Source organism: Cupressus sempervirens, chromosome 6 (genome assembly GCF_028749045.1).
Source record: "Cupressus sempervirens isolate cs-2001-9-10 chromosome 6, ASM2874904v1, whole genome shotgun sequence".
Classification (NCBI taxonomy): Eukaryota; Viridiplantae; Streptophyta; class Pinopsida; order Cupressales; family Cupressaceae; genus Cupressus; species Cupressus sempervirens.
The window spans coordinates 511269840-511297117 of NC_143123.1; the positions used below are offsets into that span (position 1 = coordinate 511269840).

Sequence of the window (27278 nt, forward strand, 5' to 3'; positions counted from 1 at the left end):
CATATACAGTAACGACAGGACAAACTCCATTTGGTGCAGGGCACTCTATGCATTCTTATGATTATTTAGGCAAATAAGAGATTAGCTCCTATGGATCAACCAAATGTAATCAATGCAACCCAAATTGTAAGGCCGATGATCTCATAGGTGCATTATAAACCTTGGGTTCCATTGAGTCAGTATGGATTTCTTCCTTGCATTTTGGCGGATTAGGTGTTTTTTAGGAGTTTGATGATGTTCTGCATAAGACTTGACCTTTCCAAGGTCATAGGACAGTTAGAAGTCGGAAAATGCAAAAGTTGCAAAAATATTGCAAAGTTGCTCATAAGCAAATTTTGCATAATTGTTCAAAACGTGCAACTTTTCAAACTAACGGCTATGACCATTTGAAAGTCAGTTGTAGTCATTAGAAATGAATTAATTAAGAAGGAAAAAATCTCATTTGCAAGGGGGCAAATTGGATGTATTGTTTATGGGATTTTGAATGAAATATATTGAATTTCCTAAGAAATTCTCTATTTTCGTATGCATATTTCGAACTGTATGGATTGGTGTACCTAAGTAACTAGCATGAGATGTTGTATGTGTTGAGTTATCTCTCATTTGCATTTGGTTTGAAGTCATTTGGTTAATTCTGTTGCAACATCCGTTCAATTCTTTCTAAGTTACTCGGAAACCCTCAAAACCTTGAGTCTATCACAAAGATGTAGGCTAACTTGCCTTCCCACAGATGGAATTCAACGGCCTCTTGGGGAAAGCAAGTTAGGTATGTATACTATTGAATTCCAAAGGCTCAAAATTGGAAGTTGTGTGCAAGTATTTTTCCCACCAAGCCCTAGGTCAAATATGACCATGTATTTGACCTGCCAATTGAAGAATTTGGATATGCAGGTGAACAAAATAACCAAGGTAACCTGGTAAATGGTGGATTATGAACATTCCAGGATAGGAGAACATTTTTGAGGGGTTAGACCAATTCTATGAACCCATATTATAGCACTTGCTTTATAATCCAAGCCTAATTAGGCCTATTAGGTCTATGAACAAAGTGGGAGTTTTAGGGTGCTAGAATACAGTTGGGGTTTGATCCGTTGGAATCGTGGGAGTTTTAGGGTGCTAGAATACAGTTGGGGTTTGATCCTTTGGTATCATTTGCAAGTCCCAAAAGGGTATCAAAATCTGTGATTTTTTTTCCAGGTTGTTTGGAAGTTTTCGAAGTTGAAGCCTAAAAACCAATTGGAGAGACCTAATTGAGGCTTCTAGTCCAATTAAGGATTTGGGTGTTGTGGGTTTGTGAGAGTCAGTCTAATGGTTGTTTCTCCATACATAGGCAACAAATAATTTATTCAATCATCAAAATAAATTTGTGTGAAGGTTGGTACAACTTTCCTTTTGTTGCCTAAATTCAAGAGAGGAGCCCTAAGGCAAGATGGTTGAAGTTTGATTGGATCCCTACGAGATTGTGGAATCCTTTAAAGTATCCAAATCATTTGTTTGGATGGTGTAGAGCTTGTCTAAGTTGATTGCAAAGGTTGCGTATGTGAAACCCTGTTCGGAGGTTTGAGTAGGGAAAAGCCTTAAATCCACATTTCTTGTTGCATACTCGTCATCACCATTCCAGTCAATGTTTAGACAGGAAGGTGTTGTCCCTATAAAGTTCATGGTTTCAAGCCTCAAGATAGCTATTGAGAACAAGTTGAGAGACATGGAAAGCCTGTAGGAGAGTGCACAACTTAAACAAACAAGATAAGCGTCGAATAATGGCAGAGTGGGTCACCGAGATAGTGTAGCAAAGGTGCAAGGCATGGCATGATAAGCATCTCAGATGGGTTCGGTTCACCCCAAGTCAACTAGTCTTGAAATACAATAGAAGGAATGAGATCAAGTTGGTAAAGTTCAAGGTAAAATGGTTGGGTTTGCACCAGGTATGGGAAGTTGGCAAGAATGGCACTAGCAAATTATGGACAATGGACAAACAGGAGATCGCGAAGGCTATAAATGGGCCTAGATTGGATCCCTACCACAAAAGGCGAAGGCAGCGGGTAGGGTGACTTGAACTGGAGAACGTCACCAGATAAATAGGATTAGGAAAAAATATATATATTAAAAAGGAAACGTTGAAACAGTACAGTGGTTAACACCACTGCACAAAAGAAACACTATGGGGGGGTTGTCAAAGACTCATCATACAATGGGCCCACAACTACTATCAAGAGTTTTCCGTATGGTGGTTGCACGACTATAGTCATTGACAACTACCAGACCGCACTATATGGTGGGTCAATAACACCATAGCCTATTGATCAATAATAAAAACGAAGCCTATCGATCAAAAAAAAATGTCATCCATCGATCAAAAGAAAAGAGAAACTTCTTTTTCCCCAAGGTAAAGAGAACTTCGTACAATGATTTCATGATCCAACATAAGTTTTTAATGGGAATTGCCACTGGGAAATAGGAGTATGTACGACAAAGGAAGATGTACGCTGGAAAACAACATATGGTAAAGTGTTTTTACAACAAACAAATGTCGTTTTTAGGGAAGCAAAAGAAAAGTACTAGGTTTGTGGGACACAATAAACAAAATTAGTGTCTACGGTGGAACAAAACTGTTATTGATAGTGTTGGTAATCAAGCCCACAGTAGAGAGCAAGGGTGGGGAGTAAGACAAAATGCCACTGGAAATTAAAAAATATAATGGAGGATTGAGTGTCACAGGTAGAAGAGACACGACTAATAAAAAATATTGACAATGATATTGGGGAACCTCTAGCACAAAGCCATTGGATATAGGGAGAGACCCCACAGGTAGAATTGGTGTGTAGCATACAAGTCAGTGGTGTTGTTAGGTGATGTAGATAAATGCCATTGGTGGTTGCCATTAGATTATAAGCACAAGACCTTCAGTTGTGTGGAGACGAAAGGGAAATAGGAGGACAGCACAAAGAAATATCATGGAGGGTACGCAAGTCAAGTACCAAGACAGGTAGATATAACAGAATTTGAAGCAATTTGTGAAAGGACGCGTATTGGAGAAGCATTGTTGAACTACACCTGTAGGTTGATGGGAGAAGGGAAAATGAAATTGTAGAGGCCGTGTGAGTAGGAGACACAAAGGAGACCGAAAGCCAGATGATGAAGTGGGAATCGGTTACAAAGGGAGGAATCTTCATACCCTTAAAGTTTTTACACTCTTTTGCCACAAAACGACATCAAACACGACATGGATTCAACACAAAAAAGAAGTTAGAAAGCTCAGTTGTAGTCACAATCAAGCAGTTCTAACATGGATAAGTGAAGAGCACACGATTATACTAAGAGGGAGGGGTGTGGGAGTGGGTTGAATCAGTATAATAACTTTTCCAACTTAAAACTCTTATCCAATCAATTGCCTCAATAACTTGAAATACTGAAATTAATAATTATGCACATGAACACAATAACACAATGATTTACATGGAAACCAATGCGGGAGAAAACCACAGCAAAATAATTGCTTTTTGTATTAACTTGTTCCTTAGGCACCGACCTACTAGAGGCTACAACCTCTATGTTTATGAGCATTGACTCACTAGAAGATCCAACTCCCACACTTCACAGGCACCAACCTTCTGGAAGTGCCAACTCCCCACTGCTGTCTTCATGAGCACCAACCCACTACACACAAATTGTTGTTTCCACATTGACAATCTTACATGATCAGCTGAAGATGGATGCATTGTATTTCCAATATGAATCCAGCCAATATCTAATCTTTCTTTTCACTTGTGTTATAACTTTAAAAATATCAATATATAAATATTTCTTCTTCTTTCTATACTTTCTATTTCTCTGTGCTAAATATATACTTCAGATTAAAAAATCTGATCATATAAAACAAATATTCTACACTTCTTCCTTTTTAATTGTTCCACTTGCTGACTTCTTTTAATCCACTTCTCACCCTTTATTCTTTTTACTTCACATTATCCATCTCTCTACAATCTTCTATGCTCCTGCACTTTCATACTTTATATTCTCTAGTTATTTCATGCTACTCAACACATCGCTCTCTGCCAAGCCTGATTCATTATAAGTGTTGCAAGTCTCTTCATTTCCATGAAAAGTCTCTTTAATGTTTTGATCTCTTCAATATGAGTTACTGTAACTTTTAGATTAGTTAATAGTATTCAGCTTTAATGTTATTAATGTCTTTTACGTTGCTCCATTTATTCCTTCGTAATAATCATGCCCGTTCTTATTATAATAGCACCTTTTTTATTTAACTTCAATTAATTTCTTAACAATAACTGAATTCTTAGTATTGGCACATGAATATTATCAATCCTTTTATTAGGTTCATTGAAAATTCTCTAATGTCATAATCATTCAAGAAATTTATCTAGTGTTGTTAACCTTCATTGTTTTTATTTTCTTTACCAATTGATTTCATTACTATTTGATATTCTTATCTAGCCTCCCAATTTATCGAGCTTTGTCTAAGACTTTACCGCTGACCTGTGACAATTAAATGACATCACTCACTAAGTATCATTTGCAAGTTTTACTGTAAAAAACTTCAACGTAAATGGGTCATGTTATATCTTCATCGTTTTTATTTTCTTTACCTGTTAATTTCATTATTATTTGACATTCTTATTGGACCTCCCAATTTATCGAGCTTTGTCTAAGACTTTTCCGCTGACCTATGACTATTAAATGACATCACTCACTGAGTATTATCTGCGAGTTTGACTCAAAGGTTCAGAAAAACATGCTCCTTGCTTAAAATAGAAGGCCGCAATGGCTCCCACAATCCAACAACTTGATTGTTGTTCCAGAATTGATTTTGATGGTCCACGACTAGGCCTTTACAACCCCTAAGAATTGATGCTTGGCTCTAGGAAGCAATCGCAGCCTTTCAGCAAATTGATGCAGGCCCTTAATAGTTAATGATAGACCAGAGTATTATTCTGCACCCTGTAATTTATACAACCAGCCTGTAATGTCCCTACTTTGGGGACATTAGAATTACTAAGAAGGAACAAATTTACACTATTAAATTTGACTATGTAAGCTGGAGATTCATTATTAAAAGTCAAATTAATATCCCATGTGGTCACAAGAGGACAAGGAGGAATAAGACAATTTATTAGAGAGAAGTTCAAGAGTCACAAGGAATAGGACAAAGGCCAGAGGGAAGTTGGAGAATCTCAGCTTGTGTATTAAAAGCGGAAATGACTCATGGCTGAATATGCTTGATTTTATTATTCAGTTCAGTTCCCTCTCATGTGAGAGTCTCAGAAAGCTTCAGCTTTCAACTAGTTGGAGGACGTAGCACCTTGTGCTAGTAGACAATGGACACAAACCCATTGTCCTAGGAAACATCACTTCAGGTGTTTCTTTCGTGCTTATAGGTTCTTATCCTATCATTCCAATCCAACTATTAGATTTCTATTCAGGATTGGTTTGTGTGTACTGGTTATTGTATTGTTGTTGTATAATACAATAACGTTTTAGTTGCACAATAACGTTTTAGTTGCTTGTTATATTGCTGCTATATAAGGCAATATCGTTGTTTAAGAAATTATAAAAGTTGTTGGTTTCATCTCATTAGTTTACAATTCATGATTATACGTTTGACATCTTGAATGTTATTTTGGAAATAACGAATTGTTATCTTGTGGTGAACCATTGGGTTTATTGAATGTCTCATATTACATTTGTTTATATTTGAGTCTGATATTGTATTCAAGATTTATTCAAGATGTGGCTAGTAAGGTGTCGGTTGACATTTCTACTGTTTTTAAATGTGCTGGAAATTATCTGCAATGTTTTATATCTGAGTGTATTGTTGAAAGGAAAAATCAACAAATATCCTGTTTGGGATATTATAGTGGTATCAGAGCTGGTTTTCCTGCCAGCCTGTGAAGTTATCACAGAGACAATTGTTTGAAGAGTCAAATTTGCATGAATCTGTGTTTGAAAATTGTCTATTGAGGTGTATGATATTGTTTATTGCGGTAGATACATAATACTCAGAAAATGGTATTTCAGAATATTAAAGAAGCATCAATATTCAAGATATTTCATACTTATTGTACCGGGCAATCAAAAATATTAAGCATCCATTACAAGGGCCATGTATCACTTTTATCGTGAAGCGAATGGTTCAGCTGGCGTATGTTATCAAAGAAGTGAAAAGTCTTCAACTCGTTAAAATAATCCCTTCCATTTCCAAGTCACCTAAGGTTGTGGACTAGAGTTATTAATCTTGAAAAATTGCATACAAAGGAGGAAAGAGAGCTTGGCAACATTTCAAGGTGTTCATGTGTTTCCATTCACAAGAAGAGCGTTATAAATTGCTTGAAGATTTGATTAAGGAACGTAAGATTAAACAAAAGATTGAAGAACTGCAAGAATATTATGTTGTTGGTTGCCATACATCCGCAGACGTGGAATACTTAAATGCAAAAGGAGAGACGGAATCCAATAGCAGGAAATTAAAGGAAAGTGGTCCATTGTCTGGAAAATATTCAACGGCAGTGAGTAACAGGATTGGAGGCAACATGCACCAGTTCCAGTCATACGAGCATTTATTCCTCACTTCCCACAACACATACCAAGTTCATTCTATCATTATTCTAATCCATTAAAGATCAATTGGACATAGCTATAATTGAAAACTTTCCAGTCAGCTCTTAATATTTTACCTTGGTTGATAATGGAATTGAGCTAAGGTGAGCCATTAGAATCAACGGTCTACAAGATATGATTATATGTTTTCAGAAGCTCCTCTATGCTGTTTGAATCTTATTGGCAAGAAATTCATCTTTCTTCTTCTATGTTGTGTGAATCTTATCGGCAAGAAATTCATCTTTCTTCCTCTATGTTGTGCGAATCTTATCGGCAAGAAATTCATCTTTCTGGTGTAATTAACAGGAACCACAAATGAGTTGTCATGAGGTATGTTGAAGAAGTCTCACGAGTTGATAAATTAAATTGTCGGAGGTCCTCGAACGTAGGTCAAAGTACAAGAAAAACTCACCTTATTGACAGGCTTTGTTTAGAATGGTCAAGCCATTAATGTGAACGTTACCCTGGGCGCTTGGTAATGGAACTTCAGGATCCTGAGGAATATGTAAGCCTCTGACAAGAAGATATAGGCAGACCCATTTCCATGCAGGCGTTACTGACAAGAGCATCAAGGGGTTGTAACTGTCAAGAAGCATCACAAAACTAGAGTAAGAAACCGCCGACACCATTCATGGAAATCAAAGAAAATGGAACGACGTGTCCGAAGGATTTTCGAGTCGTTTCAGAAGCACCTTGATGCGGTGAAGGCAAACATGTCTTTTAGATGGGCTGGTTAGATGCTTGTGGGAGTTCTAGAACCATAACATTGTTATATTTTGTCGTTACCTGTTAACAACCTTCGAGCCAACGACACATGTTCGGATCACTCGACTGTCCCCAATTCTGTCAAGTCCTAATATTGCAGGACATTCAGTTAAATCTTACCATCATTGGGTTGTTGAACGTCAACACCTTCATTTCATTTTTGAAATCAGTGAGAGATAGTGGGTGAAAGCATAACTGAAAGACATTTGAGGCACTAAATAGTTCAAGTGTTTGTAGTCGAATGTATTGAGTTCTAACAGTTGATGTTTTGCAACTCTAGTGTTGATACAAGGACATAGAAATGGTATTTACTTAGCAGAAGGACTTCAATTGCCTTATGAATTACTAGAAATAATTAGAGGTGTCTCCTTGTATCTTCTTAAAACTGCATTGAAAGCCGTCCACAGTGTTTTGTGACTAAGATTGGAGCCGGTTAAATCTTCGTGATTGCCGACTAGAATAAGATGAGTTCATCTTGTAGAGGCTAAACAAGGAATTTTATCAGGCCCAAAGTTAATTACTGAAGCGTTTCATTAAGTGGGAGCACATCAAGTATGGTTGGCATCAATCTTTGAGAGAAATTGGGCATTCGAACAGAACAGTCTAGGTGTGCAGCACCAGGCGTAGAGAAAGTATTTTGATTTCTTCCAACATCTGAAGTTTTCATTCACAGTAGTTGTGAAAGGCTAGAGGGTCAGCACCCGACTGGATTCCAGTTGGTGCTCACGTTGGTCAAGCTGGCAAGTGGCATAGGGAAATGCAGCTCTAGGCACAACTTCGAGGATGTCCTAACAGGAGTACACTAAAGGGAAAACTAGGCAAATACAGAGCTGATTAAGGAAGAAGAGCTGAAGCCAGAAGGAGTCCAAACAGATGAACCAAGTTGGGTTGCTACAATAAGATTGGCTTATCCTTCTCCATGCCAACGTTTGAGTGGTGTCATTGAATCAACAATCTATACAGACCCATTACAAGTCTTGACATTCGGTTGCTTACATAATCTAGAATCACTCCAAAAATTAAGGGCTTCCAATTGAACAGCCAACTCACATATTTGAAGTGGAAGCATCACAAGATTAGACCAGGAATGCCACTCATATCAAATTCAAAATCAGACACAATCAAATTATAGGTTTTGGATAACATCGTGATGAAGCAACAACTACAGTTAGCCCATGATTTTGAAGCTGATGTAAGGGCAAAAATACTCAACAATTACAGAGAGTATAAAGAACTTCCTACCCGAATCCAGAATGATTTATCATTCAATGACTACTTGGATTTTTATGTAGGGCAGCAAAATATGACTGCTATAGCAAAAAGAAAGTATCTGGAGTTCGTCCAAGATCTCTTTGCAAACGGAAAACACACAAGGGTGTACGAAGAATTTCTGATAGACCAAAATTATCAAGGCCTTGAAATAGAAGAGTAGACAACTACTAGAGATGGGTAGTCTTCTTGTGATCACATAGAAGATGTTACTTGAGGCACAAGTTTCTTCGTTGGTTACTTGGAGGTGAGCTTTGTCAAGTAGAGTAATGAAGTAGATTGCACACAAGGTAATAACAGTTTGGGACCTTGGCATCATGAACCATATATTCATGATAATCAAAACGTGAATTTAGAGGAACAACCTAGGATGACACTGGAAGACAATGAACAATTTCAATAATGAAATACATGCCTTACAGAATCAACTGAAGGTTAGTAAAGACATGATCGTGGCATCCTTGGTGCAGTATGACAGAAACCACGAGTTGGTTGAGGAGCTCTACAGGAAGATTCCAAGGGAAGGGGAAGGTGATTGGCATGTGTCTGATTTACAAAATGTCAAAACAACCCTCGAGACTATGAAATCAGATTACTTATATTTGTTGTCTAACAGGGATTATATTCTTAAGGCTGCTAAGATTTATGCAGCGCGATCGAATAGGGAAAGAGATGAGGTTGAGGATCTCAACAAGACGCTTAATTATGTTTGGAAGGCACTGACTGAAACTCAATTATCTCTATAGGGAGCAAAAAATCAAATCAAGCTCATGGAACACTCTCAGGAACATGAAAATAGAATGAGGCAGGAGTTCCTCCAGGAAGTCATTGACGAACTTGAGAGCATTCAGCACATGTATGACCATGATAGCTGCCCCAAACGGTTAAGTGGCAAAACTTCAGAACACTTTCAGCTTGTGACAACCCTTTGTTTGAAGTTATTGCTGATTGACATCCGACAATCCTCTTTTTGTGTTAAATGAGGGATCATCTCTTGGTTGTCATAAGGAGGAAGAGTTTGATTTCAGATTTTAATATCCTAGCAGTGAATACAGATCTCAACATGGGAATGATAAATCAACTTCTGTTGCTTATCATTTGATCAGCCCCAACATATTTTTCGATTTCACCCCATTCAGGAGTTGGGTGAACTTTCTTTATCAGTCTCTAAACAATTCTCGGTGGAGCATTTATGTGAGGCGTGTGGTTAGATTCTCAGCATCTTTTATATTCATAGTACCTATGTGCTTGGGAATTCTCCAAGTTTATGCTGACCGTGTGAATTTTGATGTCCAGCGGATGGTGGTTTCAGCTTTTGAGCAGCTCATCACTTACATCATCCATTTAGGTAAGGTCTTCACATTCTACTGGATTATACATGGACCCTGGATATATTTCTATATCATCGTAGCATCGAGGCAGCATAACAGAGTTTGGGATCTAGGTGTTCGCAGATTGTATCTATGGTTGGACGAGGATTTTATTGTGGTCCTAATTAGTTTGAGGCTGATTATGGTGATGATCAGTGTTGATCGGTTTATAGGTTGCACATTTCTTCGAAGAGAAATATGGGATTTAGGAATTCAGTTGACAAGTGTTTTGCAAAGTGGTACTGTGCTTTACAGTTTGGCCGGGTTTGTTGTCAGTTTGGGCTACTAGATTAACTACAAATTTATATGGGATCCTGGTACATATTGCTTGAGGGCAAGCAATCTCAAGGAGGGGAGATTTGTAATGTCCCTTCTTTGGGGACATTAGAATCACTAAGAAGGAATGAATTTACAATATTAAATTTGACTATGTAAGCTGGAGAATCATTATTAAAGGTCAAATTAATATCCCATGTGGTCACAAGAGGACGAGGAGGAATAAGACGATTTATCAGAGAGAAGTTGAAGAGTCATAAGGAATAGGACGAAGACCAGAGGGAAGTCGAAGAGTCTCAGTTTGTGTATTAAAAGGGGAAAAGACTCATGGTTGAGTATGCTTGATTTTGTTATTCAATTCATTTTCGTCTCGTGTGAGTGTCTCAGAAAGCTTAAGCTTTCAACTAGTTGGAGGACGTAGCCCCTCGTGCTAGCAAACAGTGGACACAAACTCATTGTCCTAAGAAACATCACTTCAGGTGTTTCTTTCGCACAAGTTCTTATCCTATCATTTCAATCTGACTGTTAAATCTGCATTTAGGATTGGTTTCTTTTACTGGTTATTGTATTGTTGTTGTATAATACAATAATGTTTTAGTTGTTGGTTGTTATATTGCTGCTGTATAAGGCAATATCATTGTTTAAGGAATTATAAGAGTTGTTGGTTTCATCTCATCAGTTTGTAATTCATGGTTATATGTTTGACATCTTGAATGTTATTTTGGAAATAATGAATTGTTATCTTGTGGTGAACCGTTGGTTTTATTGAATGTCTCGTATTACATTTGTTTATATTTGAGTCTAATATTGTATTCAGGGAGTGGCTGGTAAGGTGTCGGTTGGCATTTCTTTTGTTTTCAAATGTGCTAGAAATTATCTGCAATGTTTTATCTCTAAGTGTATTGTTGAAAGGAAAAATCAGCAAATATCCTGTTCGGGATATTACACAACCCCAAATCAAAGTCACATGGCCTCCTCTTACAGGTGTGGCTTCCTTAATACAAACACTGATGTACTATGTGATCAGAAGACTTGTTCAAACCACAATGGTATCCCCAATTTTGGACATAGCTAATCAGAAGATTCTCAAATACTCATGAATCTTAGTGAACAATAACCATCAACAATCTCCAGCTGTTATACTTCAGCAACTAATTGGAGCACAAATCGATTCAATCTCCAGAATTTCAAAATTCAACCCCTCAACAAAATTATCAAGATAATAATAATTAATGTCCTCCAGCAACAGTAAGAATAGTAGGAAGACAAAAATAACCCCTGTAATAACCCCTATTCAGCTATATCCTTAACAAACATCAATTTGCTTTTGCTAATCAACAGTCTAACATTTTGTCAAACATTTGCCAAAGAAATTATTATCACTCAATAAATAATGCTTTAAATTCAAAGCCAACTGCTCACAAACTTTAATTGATTAAATCTTTATCAATTTGCACAAATGAACACCACTAAACAATTTAGAAGTAATTTTATTATTGATGGCAATGCTACTAATATCCAATTTGAAATTTGACTTCTGGAAATTTATAAGCATTCAATAATGAACCTAGAAATTGACTTCTAACAGATGAAATATGTATCGCAGCTCTCAAGAAATAATCCAATTTACTCGAAGATATAGAAAAACATGCTCCTTGCTTATAAAGCAGGCCACAATGGCTCCCATGATCCACCAACTTGATCGCTACTCCAAAATTGATTTCGCTGGTCCAGAACTGGGCGTTTACAACCCTTGAGAATTGATACTTGGCTGTAGAAAGCAATTGCATCCTTTCAGCAAATTGACGCAAGACCTTAATAATTAATGACAGACCTGGAGTGTTATACTTCAGCCAGTAATTTATACCACCAGCACCAAATAAAAGTCACACGGCCTCCTCTAACAAGCGTGGCTTCCTTAATACAAATGCTGATGTACAATGTGATCGGAAGACTTGTTTAAAGCACAATGGTCTCCCCAATTTTGGATGCGGGTAATCAGAAGATTCTCAAATACTCATGAATCGCAGTCAACAATAACCAACAGCAATCTCCAGCTGTTATACTTCACCAATGAATTGGAGCACAAATCGATTCAATCTCCAAAATTCCAAAATTCAAACCTACAGCAAAATTACCAAGATAATAATAATTAATGCCCTCTAGCAACAATAAGAACAGTAGGAAGACAAATAAATTCTCAGAAATCCACAATACCTCAGCAGTGGAAGAACTATCAACTTCAAACCCTTATACTTCAGCAAGGGCACCAATCCAATAACTCAAGAAAAACTCATAAAGAAACAAAAGAAAATATTATTCAATCGATATTTTTCTCATCAAATGGGCTCATATTTATAATCTCCAAATGGCACAAAGTTTCTCAAATGCAACTTCAGTTAAGAAGCTTCTTCAACACAATGTTATATTTTCCTCAACACAATATTAAAATATAACAAAGTGCCATATGATATAATTATTAATTACTTTTGGCTCCCAAAAATGACCTTTTCCACCATAACATAATATTCTGACACACAAAGTCACTGTTTCTTTTTCCCACAATATAAAAAAATTTGTTTCAGTTCCAACGAGCTATGGTACTAAGGTGACCAACATACAACACTAACAAAAATAGCAACCTCAGCGTATGTAGATGAATAATAACAATAATTCACACGTTTTGCAAAAACAATTGAAGAAGCATCAGAATTCAAATATGACAACACCGAAGTGATCCTAACGATGAAAGACGATGAATGAACCTAACAAGGTAATTTACTATAAATAGACACTCCCTCCAAGATTCTTGGAGCCAAAACCAGAAGCCCAAAATAAAAACTGAGAGCATCACTCAATACTTCTGACTCAACTGAGCTCATCGGAATCAACAACTTGAGTAAGTTGAAGAGATCAAATTTCCACAATCCATTGTATTGCAATGGTTTGTTTCTGGATTCGGTTGTGTTAAGATTTTTATCATCAACATTTCGAATCACGCTACGTGATCCATCATCGGGATGAAGAGCAAGAGATGCAAAACAAAGTGGATCATGTAGTTTGATTTGAAACATTGATGGTAAAAATTGTCACACAATTGAATCCAGAAACAAACCACTACAACTTGAGTAAGTCCCTCAAATGGAGTCAAAACACACACTAGACTGTTGAAAAGCTTTTAACCCCATAGTTGAGACCCTCAAATCCCACTGTCGATTCACGAGGCTCACAATGGTGAACTAACCAAGCCAACTACAAGGACCTGCTAAAAATCGGGACATTGCACAATATAAAGGTATTTAAGGCACAGACATCCAAAAAGTGAAGTATGCAAGAAAGGGAAAGTTCACAGCAATTTTACCAAAAATTGTGTTTAAAGCATTAGATATTGCTGAAAATGACATATGCAGAATGAGCAAGAGAAGAATAAAGGAAAGGAAAAGATGGATACAACATCTCATTTAACACTGGTTTCCAAAAAACATGAGAATGCAACTCAAACAGCAGATAAGGTGAAAGTTGGAGAAAACGGACTCTCAAACACATATAGCCCTACATCAACACCTTTAACATGGTGCCCAAATTTATATGTTAATGATTTATGTGTATGTGCTGTGAGATTTTCACACCATCGCCCCAAAATTTTTGGGGACCCCCTTTTTTCTAATAGCCTTGCAAATTTTTGGATTGCCCAAATTTTTTTGAGTTTTGAAAATTTCACGCCTTGGCACCTTCAGGACAAATATGGGAAGGCTTAGCTTATTTTCACCCGGTTTTCTTAACTTGATTTTCCAGAGCTATCAATTTTATCCCTAGGCCGAATAATTTTCTAAGTTAACTTTAACTTGGCAGGATAAAGTTGTGAATTTTGTATTTAGGCTTTTCTTTTGAAAATTTGGTTTTAACACTGTAAATTTGGATAATTTTCAAAAGCGAAATTTTTTTTAGATTTAAGTCTTTGGAAAATCTCAAATTTTTCTTTGGTGAAAATTTTTAATTTTGTCGAAATGAGAAAAAATGCAAAAAATCGATTTTTGGTTCTAAATGCAATTTTAATTTTTTAATTTTTAGCTTGGCAAAATCGATTTGGTAGAAAATTGCAAAAAATTGGCTTTAATTGGATTAATTGCCTTGAAAACTTTTAAGTTTTTAATGAATTTAGTAATTTAATATTGAAAAAATGACTTTTGGTTAGCCAAAATACAATATTTATGATGTATTAATTACTAAATCCTCATTAAATGGAAATATTTAACACCCTCAAGGCCATTTAATTTCGTTTTGCAATTGGAGCTAATTGGTAAATTTAAACGTGCAATTTTCTTTTAGCAAAATTAATTTTTTTAAGCTAAATATTTAATTGTGGGCCTTAACTTGAATTTAATTTTTGTTTTTTGTTTTCTCCTAGACCATGTAGGCCAGCTTTATGGAAAAAGAAAATTGGCTATAAAAGGAGTCTCCTCCCCATCTCATTTTCACAAATCATTTCTTCCTCTCCATGTGGGCGAATTTTGTGGAGGAGCAGATTTTTTCTAGACTTGGGCGAATTTTGTGGAGGCGAATTTAGTGGAAGGCAGTTTCTTGCATGCTTGGGCAATTTTTGCTTGCATTTCTTCATTTTCAGACCTTGGCAATTTTTTTGTGGGCAGAATTCATGCATATTTTGGTGGTTTTTTCCTCCATTTGTGGGCTGCAATTTGTGCACTAGATAGATTTTTGGGCAGATTTCAGACTTCATGCATAGGCGAATTTGAGACAAAGGCAAACTTTTCCATTTTTGGCATTTTATTGAGGCAGATCTGATTCTGATTTTTGAGCAATTCATGGTGAAGGTCTGATTTTTTCCTACTTAGGACTGCATTTTTTATATCAGATTTTGGCAATTTTGTTGGCAGAAGAGATACATATGAAAATTTGATTTTTGCATAGAAGGCAAGTGTTGCATAGTTTTAGGAGTGTAAATTTCTAATTTGCAAAGGGGTTTGAACTTCTTGAAAGTCATATCCTAGGTTTCAAAAAGCCGTTGTAAGTTTATTGGTTAAGGTGAATTTTCATCATCTAGAGTTGCAAGGAGTGCTTAAGTTGATATATCCATCTTTCGTTCTAGGCTAAGGATTGCTCCGCTTGGTTCTTTTTGCCTTTTGGTCCACCACTCTACCATCCCGTAATAGGGCGACAAGCATGGAGGATGATAGTGCAAGTAAGAATCCCAAGCGGGCGAACACTAAGAAAAACAAAGAGGATATAACGCCCAATACTTCCTTCTTCTTGAAAATGAAGAGAATAACTGACATCAATGTCTGTACAGTGGACATGATACGGATGAGGGACAGACTGAAGGAAGGACAATCCCCCTTGGCAAAAAGGATTTACAGGAGTGGAATTGTACACGCAGCGGCCTTTCCTCCCACATTGCGTTGTCCAAAATTGATTATGGAATGTGCATCCAGATTTGATCTAAACAATAATTCCATCATTTTTGATGGAGGGAAGAGAGTGTTGGCCAGCATTGGCGAACAAGGGATTAAAGAAACATTTAACATTCCCCAGTACAAGGGCATGACAATTGTAATGATGGATCAAGCAACTAAGTCATTTCAAGATAACCAAGGGGCCTATTACACTCATCTAAAGCAGAATTGGATACTCAAGGGAAGGAAAGGAGTTAACAGATCATCGAGGCTTACAGTGGCACTTGATTTTGAGAATATTAGAGAAGAGGATGTCAATGAAACAAATTTTGGATCGAGGTTGGATGAGTTGGGAAAGGTTGCTGTAATGGACACCCAGGAATGCCCAAAAGCTGAACCAAGGCTAAAATTATATTAATTCTAAAAATGCTGCAATCAAGTACAAAGAGATGTATTCCAAAGGCCAAACCCTAAGGGAATGACGTCTAGAATGTTACAACAGAGAATGAACATCCTCTATTGCCGAAAAAGAAGTGTTATTCACACATCCAAGCTCTTATCTAATGCAACTGTCATAATCATCTGATACAATAATCTCATGCTAAACAATGAGACTCTCACCCCTATTTATCCTATTCCTTCACCCTTCTAGAAAGAACTAAAACATTAATTAATTGCAAGTGCTAGAAGTTTCCCCCTTCCAATAATTAATGCACTCTCTAGAAACTCCTCTCTTGCAATAATTAATTGTGCTTCTAGAGGCTTCCACCTTTCCAATAATTAATACACACTCTAGAAGCATCTCCTTTGTAATACAATAATTAATTAAATTAATTAAATATAAAGCCACCTTTTAATTTTAATTTATTTAATGGCTTTATAAGAAATTAATTTAATTTCTTCTTATCCTCCACTTAGACTTTGGAGAACGTGAAGGCCAAAAGATGGGATCATTACAAATCCGCCCTCCTTGAAATTGCTTGTCCTCAAGCAATTAAGTAACATAATGGACTCCAACCTCCACCTGGATCCCAATATGTGATATCCATATGGAAGTTAAACCAACTGCAAACCCGCATCATCAGGACCAACCCCTGTAGCCTAGCATTCAAAACTTGTGTTGATGAAGTCAGAATGTCACCATAAGGCAACTCCATAGAAGATCTATGAAACGTCTTCTTCCCTTTATCCATCCACATAATATATATTGGACTGGAATGCATATTATCACCATCATGCATTGAAAAAGATGTAGCTACAGGTGAAACATATGTACTCATGCTAATTGTATCAACAATAGGTGTTGCCGCATCGAAATATATGGACATAGGAACAACATTAATTGCTGCAATAGAAAACTGAACTGAATTTGTAGTTGATGAAAACTCATAATCGTTAACATGTGTGGCTTCATTAGAAAATACATCAACCACTGCATTTATACCATTAAACTCCTCATTGGATGCTTCAACTGACATAGAAGTGGCTGTTGATATGATAGTATCCTCGCATTCTCCTAATTCCACTATTGCTACGTCATCATCCCCTGACAAGGCTTCATATGTGGTCTCCTGACTTTGCACGCATGTCTCTATTGACTCTACCGAAATGCCCACATCACCAACATCATAGCTGGCTGGCTCTATACGTGTCTCGATCCCACCTAAGAAATCGACTACCTTCTGCTCTGGAGCAACATACAAATCATCAATGTTGATGCCCATCTGTCTAGCCATAAGCTGCAACATCATATCCATTCGCCTATTCTGCTCCTGTTGCATACGTTGCCTCTTCTCTAATGTACCCAATAACTGTCTGAACATCACATCTTGATCTGGACTAATATACATCTTTATCCGGTTATTAAATTAAAGTGAAGGCCAAAAGATGGGATCATTATAAAGCCATTAAATAAATTAAAATTAAAAGGTGGCTTTATATTTAATTAATTTAATTAATTATTGTATTACAAAGGAGATGCTTCTAGAGTGTGTATTAATTATTGGAAAGGTGGAAGCCTCTAGAAGCACAATTAATTATTGCAAGAGAGGAGTTTCTAGAGAGTGCATTAATTATTGGAAGGGGGAAGCTTCTAGCACTTGCAATTAATTAATGTTTTAGTTCTTTCTAGAAGGGTGAAGGAATAGGATAAATAGGGGTGAGAGTTTCATTGTTTAGCATGAGATTATTGTATCGGATGATTATGACAGTTTGCATTAGATAAGAGCTTGGATGTGTGAATAACACTCCTTTTTTGGCAATAGAGGATGTTCATTCTCTGTTGTAACATTCTAGACGTCATTCCCTTAGGGTTTGGCCTTTGGAATACATCTCTTTGTACTTGATTGCAGCATTTTTAGAATTAATATAATTTTAGCCTTGGTTCAGCTTTTGGGCATTCCTAGGTGTCCATTACAGTTGCCATCAGGAAAATGCATTTGGGCACCCTTTCCTCTCTCAGCGCTTTTATCGGATTTGCGAAGGAATATGAGAAGGATCATGAAAAAATACTACAAGCAGCGAACAACGTGGCAAAGACAGCGCAACTCAAGGCGAAGCACACACCTTGTCCTCCTATGGAATAAGTTAATGAAAGGCTAGCTAAGTTCATTGCCTTAGCTAAGAAAATGAAAGAAAAGGGAAGATTTATATTAGAAGATCATTTGATGTAAGCCCAAGTGGCAATTTCCCTTTTTTCTAGAATAGGACAAGTGTCTATTTTTGTTTGGCCACCATTTTGGTGCCTTCTCATTGGTTGCCACTTTTTGCACATTTTTCATTGGTCCATTGATGAGGTGGCGGCTTCTCATTGGCCGATGGGGTGGCAACCCTAATTAGGGTTTTGAGGATCTAATCTAGATCATTGATCTTGTTTTAATCTCCACCGTCCGTTGTATTTCTGGCCCCTATAAAAGGCCATTTGCTCTCATTTGTAAAGTGTTGAAGACATTGTTGCGAAAATAATACCAAAATTGCTCTCTTTTTCATTGTTGCGATTGGCATGTTGATCAAGAACATTGGGTGTTATTGCATGATTTCTACTTCCACTTAGTTAGATTTTCTTTCAAGTTGTTTTAAGTTGGTTGCATTTGAAGTTATTTAAGTGAAGTTAAAGTAGATGGATAGTTGTATGGTAGCATTGGTAAATGTTTGATAGGGATCAATATTAGGCCACTAGCATCCTAGCGGCTGGTTGGGAAGCTTTGTGTGGTAAACTAATCTATTATTCCTTTGAATCATTGCACCTGTGGAAGTGAGGCCGCTGGTCAGCTCTCATTAGGTTCGATCCCCGTCCATTTGCTAACCTTCCATTCATAGGGGTAGGAGTAGAATAGTAAGTAGCTAGGTAGTCGAAGCTTAGAGAAGCAAGTTAGAGTAGATCAAGTGATAGAACTCATCCATTCACCTTCCACAACCATCGCTTTCCCATCAACATCATCATCGGCAGACACACCCTCCATCATCGTGACCATCAACATTATCTGCCTCCGCACATTTCACAAACCGAATCACCATCACTTTCATTCCACCAAAGTCCAAGTCATCCTTGAATGAATAGCGTAAGGCGGCCTACGTGATTACCAGCAAATCACATCGATAAAACTAAGCGAGTATCCAACGGTGTAAGGAACATTGGAGTTATACTCATGTCTCATGAGCATTAACTTTTCAAGAGAGGAGTTGTATGTTTGATATCCTGTATCAAATATTCAAATCCTAATATGTTATGTAAGTGATACAAAACTCGCATCAACAATATGTAAATGTGAAAAAATATACAGGTATCCTAAGGCACGAGCAGATCCAAAAAGTTAAGTATGCAAGAAGGGAAAACTTACAGCAATTTTACCAAAAATTGTGTTTAAAGCTATGTTCCCCCAAGTATTCGGGACGGGGACGACAAATGGGGATAGCTGTGTATATAGAGAAATTTTAAAATATAAACTGAAAATTGCAAATATACATGTCATTCATATGAAACTAAGCACATCCATGTCATTTAAACATTATAGAACCTTAACATATTTAAGAAATAATAACTGATTTCAATATTTAATTGTCAATATGCATATCAATATGTGAACAAAAATATTTAAATATAAGTTTAGCGGTGAACAATATTATAAAAATCTGGAAATTCAAATATGCCCAAAGGCTAGAGAGCTGTCATAAAATTTCATCATCATGTTCAAGTTCAACATAGAAAACAAAATTAGAAAAATGAATTAAACTGTTGGTCAAGCTTTTGCAAGCAAAAAAATCACCTCTTCTTACAAAATGAAAAGCCCAACCAGCTGCAACACACTCCAACTTCACAGGCAAAATCAAACAAATGACAAAACAACCACATTGTGGTCTTTTTTGACCTTTTAGGGCATTTGAAGAGGCAAAGCCCACTAGACGACCAAGTAGGGATAAACAAAATAAAGCTTTTTGTTTTTAAAAAAAAAAAAATTTAAGCTTCACAAAAAACGGGGACAGCAACAATTAGGGGACTTCTAGATGTCCCCTTTCCGTACTGAGGACGGCCCTTTTCTTTCCCAAAAGTCCCCAAGTTTCAGGAACATCACTTGGTGATTTGTAAATTTGGGGACGGCTAGGGGAGGTCCCCTACCCGTTCCCTTGTCCCTAGGACGTCCCCGTCTCGGAAACATGGGTATTTTGGCCAACGACACATCCCAGGGATACATGTTTACCGTACAGGGTAAAAGGATACTCATCGCATGCAGTATAACAAGATATAACATAGAACGGATACCTTATTCATATATGCAATATGCTTATTACAATTACTCTGATGATTACAATGATTTTGATTGATGATCGCAAGTCCCTTCTGGACGGTGTACATATACTTTCTCGAAGGGGTGACTCAATCGTCATGTGCACTTTCGGATACTATTTTACCCGTCGGCTACAATATAGAATTTACCGACAACATCATCCCCCCCTAAAAAGTAAAATCGTCTCCAGACGACAATTACAAAATATTTGAAACAGATTAACAAAATGGAATACATTAACTGTGATTAACTATAACAGGATAGATCTTTTTCCTTCACATCGCATTCACATTTCTCTTGTGTCTACACCAAACCGGCCTCCAAAAACACGTTGCATCTATAGCCTACCTCAAAGTGTAATCTTTCTCGAAAGGCTTGCTCTAATGCTCTCTCCACCTCTGGCACACAGGCACTATGCCTATAGTAGCTCCAGGTCTTATCAACTGGTCACACTTCCCACGACTGATAATTGAACTAACTAGGGGTCTAGGGGGCAATGCCCCCAGCGGGGTCAAGGGGCAGTGCCCCCGCCACCAAGACCAAATTAGCACCCTCAAACCCACACAAAAGTCCATGGAACACACCATTTATGTGATTTTCTTCTAATCCCATACTCTTTTTGCCAACTGCTTATGTTTTACTACATGTTTGTCTTTCCCTTCCCTTCAGTATCATACGTTATTCATTGTTAACATTTTTTATTTGTCATCTTTTTTTTTTAAGAACCTCCTATCACCCTTCTTCTGTGTCCTTACGGTGGTCGTGTTTCAAGTGTTCCTCTTTTGTGTAAGCCGTACGATGGTCCTTTGCTTGTCGTCAGATGTTCTTAACTCTAGGTCGTACAGTATACTGCCTCGTCTTCTCTTGCTACATGTATCTAAGGTCGTACAATGTTCTTTCTATCTATCTTTCCGGCTTGCCTTTCTTACTGTACGATGTACACATGTGCCAACTATACGGTGTCCACCTCCAAGGCCGTATGGTGTCCACCTCCAAGGTCGTGTAGTGTCCCCTTCCAAGGCCATACGGTGATCATACTCCATATCCATATGTTTCCCTCCTTGTCTGTATGGGATTCACTCCTCTCCTAATAGTCATACGGTGTACGGTATCCTTCCAGACCTTACAGTACTATAATCTCTCTTTCAGACTGACCTTTTCTTCTTCTTGCTCGTTCATACGAGCCATACGGTATGCTCACACTTGGTTTATGCTCACCGTACCAAGGCGTACGGCAGTCTTTCCATCTTGGCTTGCCTTTACGTTCGTACAGTATCAACTTCTCATGCTTCCCTTCATTCGTATGGTGATCTATTCTGGCTTCCTTGGCACCTTATTTTTTTTTAAAGACCATACAATGCCAAATGCTTCTTTTATATATATACGATATGCCTTTCCTTCTAGTGGTGACTGTACGATATATTCTTCTGAGGCCGTACGGACTACCGTATGGTGATTGTGTTACTCCCTTGTGTCGTACGACCGTACAGTTTTCTTCCTATCACCTCCTCTCTCTGTCTCCCTTGCTGTACGATGTATCAGTGTACCGCTTGTGCAATTTCTACTCTCTCTTGGCCATACGGTGGATCACCTGTGATTACCTACTGACTTTGCACAAGGTTGTACGGTCCAATATATCCCCTATTGCATTTCATATGTCCATACGACCCTTAAGTCTGTTAATCCCTTTATATTTTCTTTCTTCCGAAAGGTGTTCATTCTAAGTGCTTCCTTAATGCTTTTCCCTTGCGTACGATGATATGGCCATACGGCTTCCTAGTTTGCACATCCCTACAGTACTTGCTTGCACTTATTATAATTCCTCTTATAGTCGTACAATGAAAATTTGCTCAACTTTATACATTATTTAATGGTACATGTGATATATTGAATCTATACGGTACTATTATCCCCTGCAGACAAGTCTTCCAACTGTACGATGCATTGTATAACCATCAATTTACTCTTTTATCACTGCTCTATAAAATTTTACATTCTTTATTATTATTTACATTTACATATATACATTAATAATTACTACTGTTATACTGTCTCTCAATTGTTCATCCACGGAGGTGTGTCATTTCTTTCATGATAGAATTTCAGCTTCGGCCCATTCACTGCATCAACTACTTCCTTCTCGTCGAGCGTCCATAATTTTATTGCTTTGTTATCGCCCACTTCACAGATTTTATATGGCCCGACCCACTTTATATTAAATTTTCCTTGTCCGATCTTGTTGCACCCATTATACTTCAACACTAGTTGTCCCGATTGAAATCTATTCAACTTCAAGTGCTTGTCGTGCCATGTCTTATGCATGTTCTGTATAACCTCTGTGGCCCATAGTTCCTACAATCGTCACTCATCAAGTTCATTTAAATTATACAATCTCTCCTTCAAACTTTCCATATCTCCAAGCTTGTTTTCAATCGCAATCCTCGAACTTGGTACCATGAATTCTATCGGCTGCCACTCCTTGTCATCAATAATTATATTCTTGATTTTAGAACCTTCACTCCGCACTGCTGAAGTTTTTATTAAGACCTTCCTCTTTGTTTCCTGTGCAGACCGTACAATGTGTTTTCCTTGTTGCCAACACCTTTCTACTAAATCCGTGGTGCACTGTAACCTTTTCATTCTACGCGATCCGTTCACTGTGTACCGTATGGTGGAATCTTTCCTTTTGTTGAGTTCATACCGTATGTTCTTCCTCTTGTACTGGCCATATTATATGTTCCTTCCTTCAGTTTCAATTGTAACCGCCTTTTCTTCTTTTGCTTCTCTGTATTCCTTCGGACATTCATTTTCCTCTCCTTTATTACCTTCATCAACCCTTAACATATTAAAGCTCGGAAAGAGCTCATAGTCCCCATCTGCTAATGGAATAGGCCGTTCACTGAGTCTAAGTCATCATCGTAAGTCTCTCCTTCCAATCTCAATGCTCCCTCTTCATCAAGTTTCATTCTCTTCTTCCCCTCGTCGTCCCCTCCACCTTCGCCTTCGGAATCCAACAACGCTGCCTCCTCACCTACCATATGTGTGCAGGTCAATTATAAATCTTCAGCCTTCGCGTTCCATGGATAGGGTATTTCATTTCTAGTTATGTTCCACTTTTGCTTGTACCAATCAACTCCATCCAAGGATAGTGTTATACCCTTTTATTTTCAGTGGAATGACCACAAAGTCTAATAAAAATGGTTGCATTCCAGTAGCTACCGACTATGTCATCAAGGTTCCCAATGGTTTAATTCCGTGTTGATCCACCATGAGTAATTGGAATGTAGGTGGCCAAAGCGTAGGTTGTCCCAGCTTTTTCCATATATCTTCTAATAACACATTCATGCCTGACCCTCCATTCACAATTGTGTCTGTAAGTACAATTCCCAAAATACCCATATCGGCTACTACCGGATGCCTTCCCATCGTGAGTGTCAGTAGCATTGGGTCTACTATTGTCGTTCCACTACTGCCCCTTCTTGTTTCCTTCGTTGCTTTCAAAAGCAGTGTTATATTCAGAATCGTCATCTGTAACTGGGGCATTGTAAGGTGGTCATTTAATTTTATAGGGACTTCTATTTGCATTACCTGCCTTATCATGTTTTGTTCAACTAGGTTCCTCTTCGAGGTATCGGCGTGTCTTTTACTTGCAACTTTCCTATTTTCATCTGTCTTTCCAACTCTGTTCGCGCTTGCTACAACCTCTCCTTTTCTTCTTCTACATCAAGGTACTTTTCCTTCTTAGCTTGGTTACGTGTACTAGCTAGTATCTTCTCATCACATGCTTCAATGCTTAACAAATTTACCCCTTGCTTCAGGCATTTTGAATCTTTGTGATCTCCCAAACCACACCATCTTCATAACAATTGCGGCATCTCCTTCGTGGTGTAATCTCTAGCGAAGTGCCCCCAGAGGTTGCACACACGACACTGTATCATTGGCCATCCACTTGCGTCATACTGTATCCGACTGTGGCCTCCATTGTTATTATTGTTATTATTATTACCACCCCTTCTGCGCCGGTTATTGTTGTGATATCCTCCTAAGGTTGCATCGTTGTACGTGTTTGTTCCACCGGACAGTTCCTATGTTAGTAATACTTGCTGGTGTTCTTTTGACTTCATATTAAACAAGCACTCCTTTATGGAATGTCCCGTAACTTGGCAAGTATCACAGAATTGTTTCTTCTAGCATGAGCCCTTTGTGTGGCCTTGCTCATTACAGTCCATAGACCACAATTCTCCCTTCACCGAGTTAGGATTCTTTTTCAAATTTTCAAATTCTTTCATCATTTGTAGCATATCCTTCTGTAAAACTCGAACTTTCTTGCTTGATTCTTCATCGCTACTGCTACTTTCGAATGATGGATCGTCTGAGTCTGACGATTTGTGCTTCTTCTTGTCTGTTTTCTGTTCACTCTCCAGATCCATCACAAGATTATATGCATCTGCGTATGATGCTGGAGGTACAATCTTCATTTTCTTCTTTAGAGCCGACCTTAGCCCCGCAACAAACCACTGTTTCTTCAATCCGTCAGTTAGTTGACTCTCCATCTTCTCCACTAGCTCTTTCAGTCATCTTGCATAGGAATAGATTATTTCATTCTTTCCTTGCTTTGTGTTGTATATCTTTGCTACAATTTCATTATCGTCCCGTAGTAGTCGAAATTCTGCTATGAACTCCTTTTTGACGTCTGCCCATGTCAATTTCTGAGGGTCAGCATCCACAAACCAATCGTCAAACCCCGCAAGGTCGCTAGAAACTACCAGACCCAATCATTCTCGTCTGTTACAGCATTTGTTGTCCATATTGTTTCACATGTCTTGCAGTGTCTGATCGGATCCATCATTCCGTCACCATTAAAATTCGACAATTTCTCCTTTAGTCTTGTCAATGCTACTTTCTTGCGATTCTATGGTACTTCTTGTGTACCCACATTGTTCTAAGCACCCACTCTTCTGCATAACCGCACTGCTTCGACAACCGCCCTGCTTCCAACAACTACATTACCTAGTGAAAGAAGATCTTCCTCAAGCGAAGTTATTCAATTCTTTGCTTGTATCCATTCGTCGGGTGCATCGGGAATGAAGAGTTCACTCCACGCTCGTGCTTCTTCGGCACTTCGAGCCATGCGAGTTGCTTCCCTTCCATTTGGACGCTCTACCCTCGGCATATACAAGTTAAGGAACTCCCTTGTCTCTTCCACCAAATTCAATCATTGTCAAGTCTCTTCTAGTAATTCCTCGGCAATCCTCGGTCTACTCGGTGAATGCACTCCCTCCATTTGTGCTCCTTCACCCCCTCGATGCCCATCGGCAATCTGTTGAAGCTTCTGTCTATGCTCCGCCCGTTGTGCTAAAATTAAAACTTCTTGTGCTCTGCGTATTTCATCCTTATCTTTTATCTTATTCCTATCCTTGTTAAGCAAATTCGACATTAATCTTCATAACACTTCCTTCATTCCAGGTTTAACTGGCAATGGTGCCAAATGTTTACCGTACAGGGTACAAGGATACTTATCGCATGTAGTATAGCAAGATATAACATAGAACAGATACCTTATTCATATACGCAACCTGCTTATTACAATTACTCTGACGATTACAATGATTCTAATTGATGATCCCAAGTCCCTTCTGGATGGTGTACATATACTTTCCCGAAGGGGTGACTCAACCATCATGTGCCCTTTTGGACACTATTCTACCCATTGGCTACAATATAGAATTTACTGAAAACAGTACATAGGTTTAAAGCATTAGATATTGCTGAAAATGAACATGAACAGAATAAGCAAGAGAAATAAAGGAAAGTAAAAGATGGATACATCTCATTTAACACCGGTTGCCAAAAAACACAAGGATGAAGGTCAAACAGCAAATAAGGTGGAAGTTGGAGAAAACGGACTCTCAAACACATATAGCCCTACTTCAATACATTTAACATGGTGCCCAAATTATATGTCAATGATTTAATTTTTAAGATAAAGGCGATCAAAAAATAACATTGGAAACTAACTAGGGAGAACAAATTACTCAAATAACAGGTACAAAAATTGCACTTCAACATAGAAAAAGTTAAATACAAGTTGCTTTTGACAAGGCAATCGTTAGAGGAAAGTAATAAAAGGAAACAAAGCAAGTGGAAGCGAAAGAGTTAGTGACCCACACACTAAGAAAATCAGCTAAGAGAACAAATAGAAGTCAAGTCACGGACTCAAGTAGGAAAGGGGCCATCATACATAACAAATGAGCTAATAGAAAAGCAAGTAAAGCGGTAGATATAAGAAGGGCACAAATGATAAGGCAGTGAATATCATCATTAAAGAGCTAAAAGACTATGGAGCGAAGGAAAACAAAAAGGAATTAATAAAACTTTCTTAAAATTCAGTTAGAATGATATGGAGTAATCCAACAAGCACAAAGGATTGGAAATGAATGGAAGTTGACAAGGGCACACATGTAAGGGTTACTTTGGAGAATATAGAAGTGAAAAACATGATTCTGAAATACAAGAGGGTCCTCAAAGCCACCCACATATATCTTGATGAGGACCTTACCATATTTTAACAAGAAGAAAAAAGGAAACAATGGGAAAAAGAAAAGGCAGCAAGAGACAATAGAAAATAGGCTTGGTTATAAGATGGTAAGGCCCAACTCAATGATTGAATGGAAAATAAGAAATAGGAACTTGGGGCCCTCAAGAACACTTAACTGTGGTTAAGTGGAATTGTAGAGGCTGCCCATGTAGAAAAGGGGACCTGCATTAGGGCCCATAGCTAAAGGAAA

At 37.9% G+C, this 27278-nt stretch overlaps 1 protein-coding gene across 3 annotated transcripts in view; it reads right to left on the reverse strand.

Annotated features, from left to right (window-relative positions):
- The window catches only part of LOC149553267 (2-oxoglutarate and iron-dependent oxygenase domain-containing protein CP2-like), a 252525-nt gene that overhangs the window by 33204 nt on the left and 192043 nt on the right, over positions 1–27278 (reverse strand). Inside the window, exon 8 of one of the 3 annotated variants that reach the window (XM_089788738.1) lies at positions 11773–12418. The exons of the other annotated variants lie outside the window; for them this stretch is intronic. Within the exon in view, the coding sequence (XP_089644864.1) occupies positions 12391–12418 (28 nt within the window). The 3' untranslated portion in view covers positions 11773–12390. Of the gene's footprint in view, positions 1–11772; positions 12419–27278 lie in introns of those variants that run through there. 3 annotated transcript variants of the gene reach the window in all.